Source organism: Diabrotica virgifera, chromosome 2 (genome assembly GCF_917563875.1).
Source record: "Diabrotica virgifera virgifera chromosome 2, PGI_DIABVI_V3a".
NCBI classification, from domain to species: Eukaryota; Metazoa; Arthropoda; class Insecta; order Coleoptera; family Chrysomelidae; genus Diabrotica; species Diabrotica virgifera.
In genome coordinates this window covers 69,325,543-69,346,203 of record NC_065444.1, presented here as the reverse complement: position 1 = coordinate 69,346,203, position 20,661 = coordinate 69,325,543, and the positions used below count along the sequence as shown (strand labels likewise).

The 20,661-nt window shown below is 33.9% G+C and overlaps 1 protein-coding gene across 8 annotated transcripts in view; it reads left to right on the top strand.

Moving 5' to 3' along the window:
- Window positions 1-20,661, top strand: part of LOC126880072 (glycogen debranching enzyme) — a 124,430-nt gene that overhangs the window by 67,791 nt on the left and 35,978 nt on the right. For all 8 annotated transcript variants that reach the window (XR_007696394.1, XR_007696393.1, XR_007696392.1 and 5 more), the window contains 6 exons: window positions 1,667-1,870; window positions 9,436-9,665; window positions 14,234-14,323; window positions 14,501-14,678; window positions 16,085-16,260; window positions 18,908-19,088. Coding sequence is in view for 4 of the 8 variants with exons in the window: in XM_050643733.1 (XP_050499690.1) it covers window positions 1,667-1,870; window positions 9,436-9,665; window positions 14,234-14,323; window positions 14,501-14,678; window positions 16,085-16,260; window positions 18,908-19,088 (1,059 nt within the window). In the remaining 4 variants the exon portion in view is untranslated. The remainder of the gene's footprint in view (window positions 1-1,666; window positions 1,871-9,435; window positions 9,666-14,233; window positions 14,324-14,500; window positions 14,679-16,084; window positions 16,261-18,907; window positions 19,089-20,661) is intronic.

The following is a 20,661-nucleotide window of genomic DNA, read 5'->3' as shown; positions in this document are numbered from 1 at the left end:
ATACTTTCACAATTATCGTGTAGATGGCGGTAAGATTAATATATTAATTTATAATTAGATATTACGGAACATTAAAAAAACTTAAATTCAGTATTTAAAACGTATTGTATATTTAAGGTAAAAATATATAACACAGCTTTGACAAACTAATACTTTTTATAATTAATGTTTTTAATTTTAATTTTAAATTAATCACTTTGACATTTACGTCAAATTTCCAGTAATCGTTTACAGACTTGTCACTACTGGCGCTCGCGAATTTGTAAATATCCCTTCTACGTACGAGCTCACAGCGTATAGGGGATATTTTTTAACAAGAATCCACAAAGAAACCGAATCAGAACAGTCAGACACAGGCAGCATAAATCCGGACCCCGGAAGTGTCATAGGTTTTCGAAACGGACCCTCAGGGAAACTAATTGGTGACCCCTGGTTTACTGTACAAAATAATATCTATAATTCTTTATTATAATTAATAATGTCATTCGCTTTTCATTACTTGCCGAAATATATTAATTAACAACAATATTATAGTGTATAATCAATAAAATAGATCATTTAATATTGTAAGACTAAAATGACATGTATGTACTGAAAGCTTGTTACGCACGAGTAGCTATACTTTAATATCATTATATCGTGCATACACGGAACCATATGTATATATCATGGTTCTGTGTATGCAGGCTCATTCATTGCTATAGTGAGCGATATGAGATATAATATAATATTATTATAGTATAGCTCCCCCTGCGTAACAAGCTGAACAGTATTAATCCGATTTGGGCGTCGAAACGTTAATAAAATTATTTTTTTCAATTTAATTGTGGCTTATTTTCCATCTAAATAGTTAAGTATTAATCTGAGTAAAATATTGTAGGATTAGCACGAGATTGTTTATAAAGAAATAAAGACTTTGGATTTTGTTTTATCCATCTAAATAGTTAAGTATTAATCTGAGTAAAATATTGTAGGATTAGCACGAGATTGTTTATAGAGAAATAAAGGCTTTGGATTTTGTTTTATCTAAATTATGTGTCCACAATCACTTTATTATTATTGTACACTATAAAATTGTTGTTAATTACTTAATATATTTCGCCATATTATTATCTAATATATTTCGGCAAGTAATGAAAAGTGATTAACATCATTAATTAGACTAAAGAATTTTAGATATTATTTGTACAGTAAATAAAAACAAAGAAAAATATCTCTAACGAGTAATGATGACCAGCTTCTCACTGTAAAAGAAATATGGTCATGATAAAAAGTCATATTCTAATGTTTTGGAAATGCTCTGACATCAGAATTCTTGACTGCACAAGCGTGCTTTTGTAGTAAAAATAGTGTACGCGCGATATCTCAGCATATATTAACACATTAACGGCCACATTGAAATTTGTTGTTTTTGCCTTCAGGCTCCACCGTCAGAATCTCAATGTTAATGTAAATTATATTTAACTCACAGAACCCCTGGTCCAAACAGGACCAGGTTAAATATAACTCACGTGGCGTTTAATGTGTTAAACAGTGGAGAAGTAAATCATAGATATTTTGTGTTGTGCACCTGTATGAGTCATTTCCAGCAAGAAAACCAATAACTTTTTGTTGTTTCCTTAAAAAAGTTACCTAGTTCTTATAATTAAGATAATTCCATTTGTAGATCCGGTGGTTCTAAATATACCAAATGGCATCCATTTATCAAGGATTGCAAATGGATCAACGGTCTTCCTGACTACCAAGTATGTGTGAAAGAGCACATTCAAGTTCCGGACTCCGATATATTTGAAAAAGTCGACTCGGGAACGAAGAACGTCACTCAACTGAACTTCAAAAACTTCAAACCAGGCTCTGTAGTTGTTATTAAGTAAGTAAAATAGACCAGGGCGCATCTGTAAAAATATTAGTACATTTGGACATTGAGAGGTGACTCAAATTTTTTTGCAGAAATTGCTTGAAAATAAATCAAATAATAATATTTGAGTTATCCTCCCTCTCAAAAAGGTCCGGAACATTGTTTAAATAATTAAAATGTCAAAAAATGAAGGAAAATTCGATTTTTTTTTCGTTTTTTAATTATAACTTTAAGAGTATTCATTTTCGAGAAAAGTTGTATTGACATAAAAGTTGTGTAATTAAATTTTCTACAATATAGAGTTGGTTGAAAATTTAAAAAATAGTCACCCTTGTTGCAAAATAGCAATAATTGGGAAAAAACTATACAAAAACAAGTATTCGCATTTTACGTTTTTCAACCATTTATACTAAACTTAGGACCTTCAAATTTCACCCAGAAAAACTATATGATATAGTTAAACAAAACTGTAAATTTAATTAAGATCGGTTCAATAGATTTTGCAAAATAAATTTTGCAATCCAGCTTTCGCAAAAAAAAATTCATTTTTTCAAACTGTTACAGGACTGAAAATAAAGCAGATAGGAAGTTGAAATTTTTTTTGCTTATAGAAGTGTACTGTACCTTTCATTTGCAATTCGCAAAACTAAAATCGATTAACCACCACGGCGTCAGGAATTTTTTTAAATAAACATTAATTATTGGTGTTGCGCGCAGGACGCCGGATAGTTTGCTCTGATTGGGCATTCCAATGACCTTTGATAATTATTGATACATTTTAATTTTTATTACATTTCGATATAAATAAATAAATTTGTTTATTGCAAAATAAAAACACATACTCTATCCTTTGAAATAACACTTTTTTAGCAAAAACTTTCTTTGTTCATATATTTTAACTTGAGAATAAAAGTTTATTATTTTTAAACATATACAATTGTTTAAACAATATTTCACAAACAATAATAAAATTAGTTTGATTTTTGTGGAATTAAAATATTAAAATAAAACAAAATATAGAGTAAGAAAATAATATATTAGATGAAGATTGGAAGAAATTTTGGTGGAAATCAACTTCATGTGAATCGAACACCGCTGTCCTGCGCGTAGCACCAATAATTAATGTTTATTTAAAAAAATTCCTGACGCCGTAGTAGTTAGTCGATTTTAATTTTGCAAATTGCAAATGAAAGGTTCAGTACACTTCTATACGCAAAAAAAAATTCAACTTGCTATCTGCTTTATTTTCAGTCCTGTAACATTTTGAAAAAATGAATTGTTTTTGCGAAAGCTGGATTGCAAAATTTATTTTGCAAAATCTGTTTAACCGATCTTAATGAAATTTACAGTATTGTTTTATTGTATCATAAAGTTTTTCTGGGTGAAATATGAAGGTCATAAGTGTAGCATAAATGGTTAAAAAACGTAAAATGCGAATACTTGATTTTGTATGGTTTTTTTCGCAATTATTGCTATTTTGCAACAAGGGTGACTATTTTTTCAACTTTTAACTAATTCTATATTGTAGGAAATTTAATTACGCAACTTTTATGTCAGTACATCTTTTCTGGAAAATGAATACTTTTAAAGTTATAATCAAGAAACGAAGAAAAAAATCGAATTTTTCCTTCATTTTTTGACATTTTAATTATTTAAACAATGTTCCGGACCTTTTTGAGAGGGAGGATAACTCAAATATTATTATTTGAGTTATTTTCAAGCAATTTCTGCAAAAAATTTGAGTCACCTCTCAACGTCCTTCTCAAAACAGATGGGCCCTGGACTAAAAGTAATTTAGTTTTTTTGAGGTTTTACACAGTCTGTTTGAGTTAAAACCAACTGGCAAATTCCAAGTTTCAGTTCACAGGAACGATACTTTTCCTATTCGAATTTGCTTATCGAATCCTTTAAGGACGTTGGCGATCATCACGGCCATTTACTCTGTCTACAGTTCTAAAGAGTTCTTCTTGTTTTTTCACTCCACTGTTTTAACCCCAGTGTTTTTCAACCAGGACATGCGTCGTCCCTCCGGTCTTTTTTTTCCTTCCACTTTCCCTTGTATAACTAATCGCATCAACTCATATTTTTCATTTCTTAGTATTACGCCAGTCAATGGGAGCAAGAATAGGATATTACCTCCGAATTCTATCCTACTGCATGGATTTTAATAAAATTTTGGAAATAGCCTCTACTTATCTCCTAATTCAAAGTTTACCCTATGCCGATGTGTGCTTTTATCTTGGGGGTGGTTCCCACCCCTTCAATACTTTTGAGTTATTCGTGGTTGAAAATTGGCCATTTTCATTGAAACATAACACCTTTTCGAACGGTTTGTCGCAAATACCTTAAAAACTATGCATCTAACTAAAAAACTATATAAAACATTTTTGTAGGTTATAAAAAAACAAAGAGACGCTTGCCTTCTCAAATCTTCCACTTATAATACAAAAAGAGATATCATAGGTGACAAGAGTTTGGTTTTTTTTTTGTTCATGCCCAAATTGGTGTATTCAACTTGAAATAACAGAGAAACGGTCGATTTTAGGTGTATAATGCTATCAATACCTTTTGTAGTGCTTGAAAAGACCTTTAAAATGAGCAATATTAAAGATCCATTTCATTCAAACTAAGCGAGATATGCTGCAAACAAAATTGATAACCCATCTATTTTAAGAAAAAATAAGAAATAATTTTAACCCCCATCCACCAGAATGTAAATGCATCGTTTTCCTTCTACAATACCTTTTAGTATACTGTTATTTTTATGTTCAAAAAGTTGTACGAGTTTAAAATGAATGGTTTAAAAAAAATAAGATCAAATTATAGAGCGCATTTTTAAATTTTCTTAAAAATATTCCTTTTTCTCCATGTAACTTGAAAATGATAAAAGATACAGTAATGAAAAATAAAAACGAAATTTTTTTCTAAAAGAACCCCACATTTTTGTGTGGTATCTTTTTTCGTATCTCTTATCATTTTCGAGTTACATGGAGAGAAAGGAAGTTTTCAAGAAAATTTAAAAATGCGCTGTATAATTTGATCTTATTTTTTTCTAAAACCGTTCATTTTAAACCAATCCAAATTTTTGGACATAGAAATAACACTATAATTAAAAGTATTGTAAAAGCAAAACGATGTATTTTAATTCTGATGGATGAGGGGTTAAATATACTTCTCATTTCTTTTTAAAATACATTAGTCATCAATTTTTTGTAGTATATCTAGCTTAGTTTGAATGTAATCGACATTTAATATTGCTCATTTTAAATGCCTTTTCAAGCACTACAAAAGTTGTTAGTATCATTATACACCTAAAATCGACCGTTTCTCTGTTAATTCAAGTTGAATACATCGATTTGAGCATACACCAAAAAACAAACTCTTCTCAACTACCACATCTCTCTTTGTATTATATCTAGAAGATTTATGAAGGAACGAATCTCTTTTTTTTTATAAGGTACAAAAATATTTTGTATAGTTTTTTTGTTAGATGCAGGGTTTTTAAGGTATTATTCGCAAAAATCCATCCGAAAAGGTGTCATTTTTCAGTGAAAATGGCCAATTTTCAACCACGGATAACTCAAAAAGTATTGAGTTTTCAAAAAATAATTGAATGGTGGGCTGCAACAATGTTGTAAGCGACATATTGGGTCAAAGTGAGGTTTTAATGCAATATTATTGTATATCCAAAGACCAATGCGAGCATCTTTCAATCTGGCTAAAACATTTTGCCTTCCCTGAATTTTTCGTACCGCAATGTTGGTATCCGTATGTTCATAAATAGCTTGTCAATATGTTTTTTTCATCTCCTGCATAATCTCAATTCTGTCGCTTACAACATTGTTGCAGCCCACCATTCAATTATAGAACAGTTTTTGCTTAGAATTGGGTTCTCTAGCCTCTTCCGTGGCTATTTTAACCAAAAAATTTTTCACCCCGAAAAGGGGTGGAAACCATCCCCAAGATAAAACGCACATCGTCATAGGGTAGACTTTGTTTCTTTAGCTATTCCCTACTTCTTGTGAAAATATCAAGTAAATCGATGTAGTATGATGTAATTCGGAGCCAAATACCCTCATTGACTGCCTATATGATCATTTTTCTTTCCTCCAAAGTGCTGAGTATTTTCTTTTCTTTTACGATATTTCTTAATGTTTCCGTGTTCTCTTCGACTTACCTTATCTTAATCTGACGATTTCGAGTTTTTCTAAGGATAGATTTTTTTTCGGACCCCCCTTAACGAACTCCCCTGTATTAAGAACCAATATATGGTAGAGGTACATTCACAGGGTACAAGGTTTCTCCCCATATGATAATCTGACGCGCTCGAGTAACTGCAAAAATCCCTGCTTTGGCTCCCCTACCATATAGGTCTCTTCCATAGATATCTCTTTAGATTTTTGTTGTTCTACTCGTATTATGGCGTTCTGTGTGGTATTTTGTCGAAGCCTTTCTCAAAGTCAACTGGACATATGAATCCGTCACAGTTGACATCTTGAAACCGTTCTATGAGTGTTTATATAGTAAATAATGTCTCTCTAGTGCCAAATCTTTTCTAAATCCCAGTTGATTTCCTGTTATTCTATCGTCTAGTTTTTTGTAGATACGTTCCTGTATCACTCGTAGGAAGACTTTTAAAACATGGTTCATGAAGCTGATCGTTCTTCACATTTCATTGCGTTGAGTTTTTTGTGTATTGGGATGACCTCAGATATTAGCCATGCTTTCGGTGTTTCACCGGCATAGTAAATTTCATTTATTAATTTTATTACTATATCAATGTAGTCCTCTGTTAGTAGTCTTAAGATTTCTGTAGGTGTCTCATCCGGTCCCATGGTTTTATCATTTTATATACGTTTTAGTTAAAGCTGTCATGTTGGTTTTCTAATCTTTCTATTTCTGTACATTTTTCTGATAGCCACAATTCCTTCGCTACTTTGATTTTTTGTTTTATTTGCGTTTTTGTATTGTTATTCGATTTTTTTTCTTGCATTCTTCCTTTCCGATATCAATGACTTCATTTCTTGTGTTACCCAATGTTTGCTTTTGGGAATATATCGCCCTCCATTTGTGGTTGTATGATGCTCCTCGGGATCTGTTATCTAAGGCACAGGGAAAAATCTAAGGGAAAAATCCTACTCCATTAGTAGGGTTTTTTATAAATATATTTATGTATACATTTATATATTATGGTTATTGCAAAATCCCTGCGGAAACTACCCCTATCCCTGAAAATAAGTTTGGCGAGCATGTTTTTACGATTTTCTCATTACCTATATATTTTTTTGAAACAACGCTTATAAAGAATTAAAGACCACTATTTACTCTACAAATAAGTTCCTATGCATTTTTTTCGTATAAGCAACAGTTACGGCACAGTGGCGCCGCAAACCTCAGAAATGCTTTGGCGGGCTCCAGTTTTTGTTTTTTTTTTCGTCACCTACTCATTTTATTAATAATATACTTATGACAAATAAAAGAACACACTGTCTGCTACATATTATGACCTATATATATTTAACTTTTTTCTTGGGGTGGTTTCGGGGAAAATGTGGGGGTGAATTATACAAATTTGTAAATAATACTTGTACAGTTACGGCCATTGAATAGTTTACAGGCTTACGTATCTAGGAGCCGATTTTTTAAATTATTACCTCGTTTAAACGCACCTTTTACGTCAAAGTGACGTTAACAGTGGTGTACCTAGGATAGGTTATTTAAAATTAAAAAATAAAAATAATTAAATATATTTTACAAAGTTTAACAAAATGGAAAGTATAGAAAGAAGTTTTTTTTAAAATAGAATGGATTGTGGTCTTAATAATGAAAACAAGGAAGTCTGGTTTGATAATACCGATTTTATTTTATCGTCATCATAAGTAGCTCGACAGTCCGTTGTGGATCTTGGCCTGCTCACAAAGAAGTCGCCACTCCTGTCGATTCCTGGCATTTTTATTTTATATCTATCCCAAATTATCCAATCTTTATTTGATTTTCCATATGAACATATATGGCTCCCGTCCAAATCTGCAGCAACTTGTCTTAAAGCCTCTATTAAAGTCTTAAACCTTCTTCGAGTTTGGCAATTGCTCTTGCTTTTGCGCATCATTCAAATTCATTATAACCATTTTGGATGAGTTTGATATCGTTATTTTATTTTTCAACACTCGCGAAATTTTTGACAAGCATTAACTTTTTGAAATTTTTTTACTTTGACATTTATCAAATCCGTACGACACTGCAATTTTACAGTATTACAATATAAAAATTAAGTTGTAAACTATTCAGTGATCGTAACTGTACATGGGTAATCGCTGAAAGTTTTTTTACGCTAGCATGAGCGGTTCAGATGGTATACATAAAAAGGGGCTTTTTAAATTTTAACACCCTGTAATTAAAAAATGGACAATTGCCCTTAAATGAAACTTATACCAAAAACTCAGACATTTATTTGTGATTAATTGCCGCTGGGTTGCTTCTTGATTCCCATTACGGTTAGGGAAAAATATTTTTTTAAAACACCTTTTTTTAAAACTTGCCAACTTTGGGGCGCCACCTCCGCTAAACGGTGTGTGACAGATATATGCTTTCGCGGAATAAATTGTAGGAAATATAGTCCTCATCATATTTCTATTAAGTAATTTTTTATAATGATGTACAGGAAGGGCTACGTTTCGCAAAAACGACAAACTACCCCCTTTAAAGGGATGAAAATGGGTGTTCCGGGGCGAAATCTTTTAAGAAAAAGTTAGTCTCATTAAAAGCACCCCTTGACATACTGAAAAAAAAATATAACCGGACTTATTTGCGAAGTTCAACCTTTGTTTCCTACATAACATGAAACGGTTTCGTTCTTCACAATTTATTTTTGTTTCATGTTTCACGTTTCTTTGATATTAAAAAGCAATTGCTGCACATCAAAGGAACATGAAACGTAAATTACGTTTCATGGAAATAAACCACTGCTAAACAAATATACGTCCGGCCATTTATGAAACTCTCCGAAAATAAAAATGTGTCATGAGCATGAATCACACTCGTTTCATTGGTAGGCGGACTTTGAGATTTGTTTAGCAGTGTTTTCTTTTCATGAAACATGTTTTTCGTTTCATGTTTCATGTTTTTCGTTTCATGTTTCATGTTTTTCGTTTCATGTTTCTTTGGTGTGCGGCTTGCCTTAAAGAGCGGCGCCGACAGCAACGACCACGTCACTATCCATTGCCGACTATACAAATTTTATTTTTGTTTTATCGATTAGTTTATCACATGAAAGGGTTACTTTTTTTACAATCTATTTGTTTCATGTTTCACGTTTCATGTTTCTTTGGTGTGCGCCTTCGGAAGATAAAAATGTTTCACACGCATGAATCACACTCGTTTCATTGGTATGCGGACTTCTATTTGTTTAGCATTGTTTTATTTTCATGAAACGTGTATCACGTTTTATGTTTCATGTTTTACGTTTCGTGTTTCTTTGATGTGCGGCCTTACTCTCTCCATTTTTCTGTAGCGTTAAGTTGTCCTTGTCTTTCTACTGTCTAGACTTCCTTTACTATTTTAACTATTAAATTTTTCAGATCTTCACTGCCAGAACCAATGCGTGCTGCTATAAAGACCGTCAGGACCTTAATCAGTTCTATTTCACTGGCTAAACCCACCGAACTAGCCACCATAGTTAACAAAATGACGTTAGCTGATATGAATAGAGCCTTGTACAGATGCGGCCAAGAAGAACGCGACGAAGGATTTGGTTTCGATACATACAACATTCCCAGCTTTGGTTCGATGGTGTATGCCGGATTACAAGGTACGATTTTTAGAAAGTACCCCGCACAAACCTTATGGAAATTAGGTCCCAGTGGATTTCGTCCATACTTTGGGAAAATATTCTTTGAAACATCCTGATATAAAGTTCTCATGGGCACAACTCAATCGTATGAAGGATTTTCAAGATATAGAGGCACAAACTCGGAAAATTATAAGATTTACCGGGTATTCAAATTCCCTGAGTTACTGGTTATCTGGCAACATGTAGAAGTTTGGATCAAGGAAAAGTACTAGTAGTCTAGGATTTTTTCCTGGCTATCCAATGGCGACCTTTACTTTGACTTTTACCTTCAACGGACGTCATCTTCTAGAGTTTCGAGGGTTTTCGGTATTAAATTGATATAAACAGATTACTCATGGGTTTTTGGGATCGCTAAACACGAATATGCCATCAGAATTGACCTCCGGAGGACTTGGTGGCCAGGGCCACTGCAAGGGACGTCATCTTCTAGAGTTTCCATTGTTTTCGGCATTTAATTGAAGCAAATGAATTACTGGAGGGTTTTTGAGGTCGCTAAACACGAATATGCCACCAGAACCGACTCCTAGAGCACCTGATTTCCAAGGTCAATGAAAATGGCTCCTGGAGTTTCGAGGGTCTTTGGTACTACATTAATGCAAACGGATTAATTATAGGTTTTTGGGGTTGTTGAACACGAATACGTGATCAGCACAGACACAGGAGGACCTGGTGCCTAAGATAGGTTATCTTCTGGAGTTTAGGATGATTCAAATGGAGGAATCAAATGGATTACTCTTAGGTTTTTTAACTCCAGAAGATAACCTGTCTTAGGCACCAGGTGCTCCTGTGTCTGTACTGATCACCTATTCGTGTTCAGCAACCCCAAAAACCTATAACTAATCCGTTTGCATTAAAGTAGTACCAAAGACTCTCGAAACTCCAGGAGCGCCTTTCATTGACCTTGGAAATCAGGTGCTCCGGGAGTCGGTTCTGGTGGCATATTCGTGTTTAGCGACCTCAAAAACCCTCCAGTAATTCATTTACATCAATTAAATGCCGAAAACTATCGAAACTCTAGAAGATGACGTCACTTGCAGTGGCCCTGGCCACCACGTCCTCCGGAGGTCAATTCTGAAGGCATATTCGTGTTTAGCGATCCCCAAAACCCATGAGTAATCTGTTTATATCAATTTAATGCCGAAAACCCTCGAAACTCTAGAAATGACGTCCGTTGAAGGTCAAGGTCAAAGTAAAGGTCGCCATTGGATAGCCAGGAAAAAATTTCCTTGATCCAAACTTTTATATGTTGCCAGACCCGTGTTGAGCTGGCCCCCCCCACTTGCAAAAATTAAAAAACAAAGAGCCCTGATTTATGAGCTATTTATGAGCTCTCATATTCCGCAAACTAAAAATTTTGAGCTCGTTCCACTGAGCAGGAATTTAATACCCTAGTGGGGGGGGCTGAGTCAGCCCCCCCCCCCACTACTTAAAAATAGGAATATTGAATCGTTTTTTGCGGCAGAATTACGAGCTATTTATGAGCTCTTGAAATTATATACTTTCGATTTTTGAGCTCATCCCCTTCACCCCCAAACAACCCTTTAATTGATTTAACTTAAGAGAAAGATGCTGAGAAAACTTAAAATATATCGTATTGCAGATATAATTCATATAGCTTATATACTCTAAGAATAAACTATTAAATCAAGAGCATTTCGATTATTGAGCTACAACCCCTTCGCAAGAAAACCACCCTATCTTCCCGGCTTAAGAGAAAGTTGTACTTAAAATGCATTAAACTAATTATTTGGCGACTACATATCATTTAATAATTTATAACCTTCCAAATTACGCGCATTTAGATCAGTAAATTGCAATTTATTTTGTATAGTGCAGTCACTGAAGGTAAAAATCAACGATTACCTTCAATTTCGGTGAACCTTCATCGATTTTCACGAAAATTGGTCAGTAGTTAGAGGATACGTCAAGAAACAAAGGTGACATGGTACCACCTTCGCCTTTACCCTGAGGGTGGATACCGCCCCTTCTCGGGGGTGAAAATTATTTTATAAAAAATAAATGCACAAATCAATAAAAGAACAAATTAAAAGCAAAATTCATTATATAAAGTTAATAAAATAAGTCAATACTTTTTAAGTTATTAAAGATCAAAGATTTTAATTATTTGTGAAAAAAATGCATGTTTTGGAGAGGTTTTTTGTAAATCACTGAAAAACTTTAAGTTTTTACAAAAAAGTTAATAGTAGTTTAATTCGTATAGCTTATATTCTAAGAATAAACTCTTAAATCACGCGTCTTTCGATTATAGAGCTACAACCCCTTCGCAAGAAAACGACCCCATATTCCCGGCTTAAGAGAGAGTTGTTCTTAAAATAATTTAAATTAATTATTTGGCGACTACATATCGTTTAATAATTTATGAGCTTGCAAAATATACGCATCTCAATTATTGAATTGCCATTTTCTTTCTATAGTGCAGTCACTGAAGGTAAAAATCAACTATTACCTTCGATTTCGGTAAATCGCCAATTATTTTCACGAATTGACAATAACAACTTGGGGTTTTAGCCTGGGGTATATGTCACCCCTTCTCGGGAGTGAAAATTACTTTATTAAAGATAACCCCACAAATCGAGAGAGGGACAAATTGTAAGCAAAATTTGTTATATAATGTGATTAAAATAAATCAATACTTTTTGAGTTATTAAAGATCAAATATTTTAATTTTTGGAAAGAAAATGCATGCTTTAGAGCGATTTTTCATAAATGACTCAAAAACTGTAAGTTTTTACAAAAAAGTTTTCATCACTAAAATTGAAGCTAATAAAAAATATAATAAATTGCTTACTTGAAAAACCCTTTAATGTTAATTTAAAGTAAGTTATTGGTAATTAAATGTATATTTTTTTCTGCGACTGTTCAAATCTAAGGGTTCAAGCTTAAATAACGGGAAAGAGATGCATTTTATAACACTTAGGTACTAAATACTTGTCAAAGTACTTAGAAATACCTATGAAAAATAAGATCCAGAAAAAGTTGATAGTATCAAAATCCGCTCACCAATTTTCGTGAAAATGAATGGAAATTTACCGAAATCGAAGGTCATAGTTGATTTTTACCTTCAGTGACTGCACTATAGAAAGAAAATGGCAATTCAATAATTGAGATGCGTATATTTTGCGAGCTCATAAATTATTAAACAATATATAGTCGACAAATAATTAATTTAAATTATTTTAAGTACAACCCTCTCTTAAGCCGGGAATATGGGATGGTTTTCTTGCGAAGGGGTTGTAGTTCAATAATCGAAAGGCGCGTGATTTTAGAGTTTATTTTTAGAATATAAGCTATACGAATTAAACTACTATTTACTTTTTTGTAAAAACTTGCAGTTTTTTAGTGATTTACAAAAAACCTCTTCAAAACATGCATTTTTTTCACAAATAATTAAAATCTTTGATCTTTAATAACTTAAAAAGTATTTACTTATTTTAATAACTTTATATAATAAATTTTGCTTTTAATTTGTTCTTTTATTGATTTGTGCAGTTATTTTTTATAAAATAATTTTCACCCCCGAGAAGGGGCGGTATCCACCCTCAGGGTAAAGGCGCAAGGTGGTACCATGTCACCTTTGTTTCTTGACGTATCCTCTAACCACTGACCAATTTTCGTGAAAATCGATGAAGGTTCGCCGAAATTGAAGGTAATCGTTTATTTTTACCTTCAGTGACTGCACTATACAAAATAAATTGCAATTTACTGATCTAAATGCGCGTAATTTGGAAGCTTATAAATTATTAAATGATATGTAGTCGCCAAATAATTAGTTTAACGCATTTTAAGTACAACTTTCTCTTAAGCCGGGAAGATAGGGTGGTTTTCTGGCGAAGGGGTTGTAGCTCAATAATCGAAATGCTCTTGATTTAATAGTTTATTCTTAGAGTATATAAGCTATAGGAATTATATTCGCAATACGATATATTTTAAGTTTTCTCAGCATCTTTCTCTTCAGTTAAATCAATTAAAGGGTTGTTTGGGGGTGAAGGGGATGAGCTCAAAAATCGACACTATATAATTTCAAGAGCTCATAAATAGCTCGTAATTCTGCCGCAAAAACCGATTCAATATTCCTATTTTTAAGTAGTGGGGGGGGGCTGACTCAGCCCCCCCCCCCACTAGGGTATTAAATTCCTGCTCAGTGGAACGAGCTCAAAATTTTTAGTTTGCGGAATATGAGAGCTCATAAATAGCTCATAAATCAGGGCTATTTGTTTTTTAATTTTTGCAAGTGGGGGGGGGCAGCTCAACACGGGTTGTTGCCAGATAACCAGTAACTCAGGGAATTGAAATACCCAATAAATCTTATAATTTTCCGAGTTTGTTCCTCTATATCTTGAAAATCCTTCATATGATTGAGTTGTGCCACTGAGAACTTTTTATCAGAATGCTTCAAAGAGCATTTTCCCAAAGTATGAACGAAATCCACTTGGACCTAATTTCCATAAGGTTTGTGCGGGGTACTTTGGAGCTGGTGGTGTTATAAACGTTTCGTATTGTTTCAGGTTTCATGTCGTTACTTGCAAATATAAGACCGAATAATGACCTTGGTCATCCGATGTGTGCTAATCTGAGAGATGGTAACTGGATGATAGGTAAGCATGAACATATTAAATATCGAAGCATTTTAACACGTTAACTGCCATAATATTAAGAAAAAATCGGTCCCTCGGGCAAACTTACAAAAAAGTTTTAAACATTTACAGCCGTGATCTTTCAGTACTTCGCACAAAAAGATACACAAAAATAAACTATATTAATATTATTTCCAGAATTTATTTGGAAAAGGCTCAAACTGGACCCTGGCACCAAAGAACTAGGGGATTGGATCGAACGCAATACCAAGAGTTTTGAAAACATTCCAAGATACTTGGTACCTTGTTATTTCGACATCGTTGTCACGGGTCTTTATCTGGTTCTCCTTGAAAAAACCCATAAACTAATGTCCAAGTAAGTCAATATTTTGAATTATGTTAGAATAATTGTATAGGTTTTGTTAATATCATTTGAAGGGTGGTGATAGAGGTCGCACAAGACTGCAAAGCCGTCTTTTTCCACCAAACTACTGAAACTGTCGGTCGTATCACTGATGTGTATAAGCAACAGATTACCTTTGATTTCAACACCCTGGTTTTACCTACAACTCGTCTGCAGTTCCAGTAGAGACGCTTATCCCTGTTGGTTATATTGTTAATATGACTGCTCCAATTGAATTTGGAATCCAGGTTTACCCCTAGATACTTGACTTCATTGGTTCTTTCCAGTTCCTCCACAAATAATTTCAGATCACTTAGTCCAGTAAGCTTCCTTTTATTAGTGCTGCCAATTTAGTTTTAAAGAGGTTAACGGGTTCTCTTTCAAACACTAGTTCTATATGTAATAAAGGGCATATCGCGTCTGATCCGCACAGTATTGGTAAATTTTCCCCTAGTCATTGATAGTCATTGATACCCTTTTAGGGTTATGGCACCTTCATATGTATCTGTGGACATTATTCTGCTCTTAAGCAGCTGAATAATCCACTTGCATTTTGTGTTATTGATATCAACATCGAAGTTGGTCTACCTAGCTGGTGGGGGACATGAAATGGAAGGAAGCCCCCCAATTTTTTTAGAAACGTATTTGCTATCAAAAATATGTCTTTCAATTATGTCAAGAAGTCAATTAAGGATTTCTTTTTAAAAGTGTCTTCTGTGAAATCGATGAATGTTTTCTGTAAATTCTGTAATTCTAACTTATTTGGTGAGCTTCCTGCAAAACAATTTCTGATCCAGTCAAGTTTGGAATAATCTTCAGAGAAATATTTGTTAAAACTTTTTTGAAGAGATTCCAAGTGATAAATTATATCAGCAACCACATCTCTTATTCGAGCTATTTCGTTTTCGTCAAAAATGATGACACGGTCGGAAACGCAGAGACAACCTTCCCCAGTACTTGAGAACATAAAGGAACTAACTTTTTCTTGAAGGAGTTTATTTCCTCATTGGCTGTGAAGGGTGTTTGCTCTCTGAAGACCTATGTTCAGCGTGTTGAGTCTGTCATTATTTTTTTCAGCTAAAAGCATTAAAACTTCTGACCTCAGTTTGAAGAAGCGGGTGAAAAATGGCACTTCCGCAGTCAAAGACCCATTGTAATCGCTTGGTTCACCCACGCGACGCGTACCACCTGAAACCTTTCCGCGTACCACCAGTGGTACGCGTACCACCGGTTGGGATCCCCGGTACTATACCTTTATAATATCAAGGAATAATGTACATAGATCGAAAAAAATCATCAATAAGCCATTGAACGCTGTTTTATATTGTTTTGTAATATAATATTGATATAAAAAATACTGATTTTACTTTATTTTTTAGTTTCGTCAAAAATGGCTCAACGTTCGTGAGAGGCCTGGCTCTAGGATCGGTACAATTCGGTGCTTATATTAAGTCCGCCGATTTGCCGACATTATCACCGAATTTAGCACCTCCGAAACCGCCATCTAGAAAAATTGACAACGACACTGTTCAAGCTTGTGTGACCTTATCAGCAGGTAAGCAGAACTGTCACAAAAGTGGACGGACTTTTAATGACGTTATTTATCTCATCTATAGTCTTTTATTGATTATAAATTAACTATACTACAACAGAGTCGTTGAAAAAAACATTTTATGATTTGTACTCAAGAGTTACCCTACCCATGTCAATTGCTTTGTTTGCGGAGTTAGTCCTGACTAGTTTTTGGCAAGTTTCGGACCAATTAGGGATTATGGTACGGGAACCCAAGCGGAGATTTTTGCAGTTACTCGAACGCGTCAGATTATCACATGGGGAGAAACCCTGTACCCTGTAAATGTACCTCTACCATATATTGGCTCTGAATACAGGGGGGTTCGTTAAGAGGGGTCCGAAAAAAAATCTATCCTTAGAAAAACTCGAAATCGTCAGATTAAGATAAGGAAAGTTAAGTACATGCAAAACAGTGTATGTTTCAAAAATCTGACTATTTGAGCGGGGCGTAAAGAAATGGGTGTCACAAAATTTCACAAAAAAAGCAAATATTTCGCGAAATGAACGTCAGATCCAAAAGCTAAAAACAATGTGTTCAATATTTTTCAAAAATCTATCGAATGATACCAAACACGACCCCCCCCCCACGGAGAGGGGTGGGGAGTAAATTAAAAATTTTAAATACGAACCCCTCGATATTTCGCGAAATGAAAAAACTGGAAAATACATGTATTCAATATTTTTAAAAATCTATCGAATGACAGCAAACACGACTCTCCAAGGAGGTGGGTGGGGGGTTACTTTAAAATCTTAAATAGGAGCCCCCATTTTTTATTGCAGATTTGGATCCCTTGCGTAAAAATAAGTAACTTTTATTCGAGATATTTTTTCGAATTATGGATAGATGGCGCTATAATCGGAAAAAACGATTGTTGGAAATGGAAAATTAAAGTCCCCCACTTTATGAAAAACTGAACTTTTTTGGTTTTAGGAGCTACTCTTCACAACCCAATAGGTCCCCATAACGCCCGAGTAACTGCAAATTTAGCATACTTTCCTCCCCTACTATTAATGTCGTGCCCTGGCGCGGATAGTTTTTAGTTTACAGGTTTCAATTCTCCGCGGATCAGTTTCGGACATTTCTTACTTTCTAACTTTTTTCTAACCTCAAAGTACACAAACATTTTTAACTATAACAAACAATATCTTATGGGTTTCTATTATAAAGTAATGAGCGCGCTAATAACCGGCAAAATAGCACAAAAGTTGGGGAACATAATACATTGCGAAACAAATAGAGATGAAACTAGTGGAGGTGGAAATGATCGTTATAAACGTATAAATTAACAATAAATTACATAGTTTCCCACCTTTAGACGTCTGTGACAGGAGTATTTTATAAAATTCTACTGTCACAGTGACAGTTGTCATACTCCTCTGATACGTCTAGAGGTGGGAAACTATGTAATGTAATGTTAATTTATACGTTTATAACGATCATTTCCATCTCCACTAGTTTTATCTCTTTTCGTTTCGCAATGTATTATGTTTTCCATTTTTTGTGCTATTTTGCCGGTTATTAGTGCGTTCATCACTGTATATACAAGTAAATGTGTTTTTTAGACGAAATTATCGAAATGGGTCAGTTAAAAATAAAACTCAAGTAGGTTAATGATTTCTAAAATTAATCAGTTGGTTATGATTAACCAACAACAAACAAAACAAGTAAATGGATTTCGTAAGTCGTAGGTTTTCACCCAAAGTCACCAGAAGTCGATATTTGAACTCTTCGTGTAACTTTGCGTCGATTGATATACGATTTCAATAATTTTTTGTCGTTTTTACTAAACTTTCGGTCATAACTGCTTAAACGGAAATGACTTAAAACCGGAACTAAAGATTCAAGTTCGACTTTTCAATACGCTTCCATTGATATGTCACGTATACTATCCCTGCGGCTATAATATGTCATTTCTGGTTTGAACTTTTTAACCGGAAATGACATAAAACCAAAAAGTATACATTTGTTCTCATCTTGCTAAGGCACGTCGAATAATATACTATTTCGGTGACTTTAAAACGGTAATTCCGGTTTAAATTCCAAAAACCTGAAGTCCAAGGTCAAATTTCTCATCTTTAATACCATCCTTGTGTTACACAAGCTTTATAGCAGAAAATTTTTAAGCAGAATAATATATCGGTTGTACTATTCCGGCGACTTTAAAACAGTATTTCCGGTTGCATTTCTAAAACCGGAAGTCCTAGGTGAAATTTCTTACCTTTAGTACCACCCAGCCACCCATTTGTCATTCTATCTGGTATAATGACGGTGGAATAATTGTGTTTACGGACGGACAGACGGACGTGGATAATTCAACGTATTCACATTTTTTCAAAATTGGGTGAAAACAAATCTTGACAACTTACAGTGTCTGTAAGAATAGCGCTTGAGCTGACTAAAAATCCGCACATGAACCCAATGAACCGGTTTTTGACTGATTATGAGCCAGTTAGAAAAACTCCTCGAAGATCAAACTTTCTGTCAAAGTCCAGGATTCTCAACACCGCGAACGCTGAAAACTGCGTATGCGAATTATCAGAAACCAGTCATGGATTGTCTCCGTGAACGAAGCTAATATAATTGTATTTCAGGTCTTCTCTTATTCTATAATATTATTGTCGTATTTTAGGTTTGCCACATTTCTCAGTCGGTTACATGAGAAATTGGGGAAGAGACACATTCATCGCCTTGAGAGGACTCTTTATTTTAACGGGGCGTTATCAAGAAGCTAGGGAACACATTCTAGGTTACGCTGCTTGTATGAGACACGGTCTAATCCCCAATTTGTTAGATGGTGGACGAAACTCAAGGTACAAACTTAAAACACAGTCTCGCACATAATAGACTAAGGGCCGGTTGTTCGAACGCTAATCAAGAAGTTGATTATAATTAAGTCCCCTTAAGAACCATCAAATAACAACACCCCTCATTCGTACGTCAATCAGTTGATTGTAATCAATTATGTTAATTATCATTATGATGATAATTAATATAATTGATTGATTAATTAATTATTAATTAACATAACAATTATTAACATAATTGATTAATACATCTCATAATTGTAATCAATTATGTTTTCAGCAACCCAAAGTTGACATTGACAGTTGGTGACAGTGATTAAATATTTGATAATGATCAGTTGATTCCATGTTTGATTAGCGTTCGAACAACCGGCCCTAGGAGCCGGTATAGATGAAATTTGCTAATCATTTTAGGCACGATAAGATTCTATAACTTAAATAGTAGAACCTAAAAGGAAACGTTTGAACAATGTGCCGTCACCTTTTAGTGGCACATGCGTCGACAGTGGCGCATCAAACTCTCCACTTATGGACAAAATAAATAAATTAGAAGGTATTAAAAAAAATACCCTCCCTCACTACCAGAATTCAATTTTTTTCACTGTTTTAAGTTCTGTGTGATTAACAAATAAGACTGAACCTGATTTTAACCCACCATCCCCTTCCCCATTCCCCCACCATCAAAAACTTCATTTTTGTTTTTATTTTTTTTTTTTAGGTGGGATGCAATCAATTTTTAAAATTTCAAAAAATTCACACGCATAATTGAGGCCAGGTCTATTTTTTATATACCCGTAAGTTGAGTGTAAATAACACGGAAAAAGTTTTTTTCGGAAAAAAAAATTAAAAAAAAAGCGTAGATATAATTTTTTTGGGAATGATCAGATTTTTCCGTAATGTTCGCCGCTTTCAAAAATCCGAAAAACTTTTTTTAGATGATTTTTGGGGATTTTCCCTATTTTATATACTTCAAAATAGGTAAAATCATGTTTTTTTATTGGTTGCATGAAAATTGAAGTAAGAGTCAATTAAAATCTTATTTAAAAATGAGAGAAACACGTTCAAATCCTCAAAAATCCAAAAAAACAGTTTTTTGGATGTTTGAAGGTAGCAAACATTACGATCTTAGATCTGAAAAAAATTAGAAATTTAGTGTTTGATAAAACACATAAGATTAAAACCAATTAAACCTGCAGTCATCCCCAAAAAAATTATAGGTTTTTCCAAAAAAAAATTAAATTTTTTTGAGGTTATGTACACTCAACCTATGAGTCCATAAAAAATAGAAATGTCTTGTAAAGGCCTCAATTATGCATGTGAATTTTTAAAAATTTTAAAGTTGATTGCATCCCACCTAACAAAAATAAAATCGAAAAATGAAATTTTTGATGGAGGAGGAAAGGGGTGGTGGGTTAAAATTACGCTGAGTCTTATTTGTTAATCACATAGAACTTAAAACAGGGGAAAAATTGAATCCTGGTAGTGAGGGAGGGTACCTTTTAATTTACTTATCCCGTCCATAAGTGAAAAGTTTGATGCGCCATTGTCAACGCATGTGCCACTAAAAAGTGACGTCATA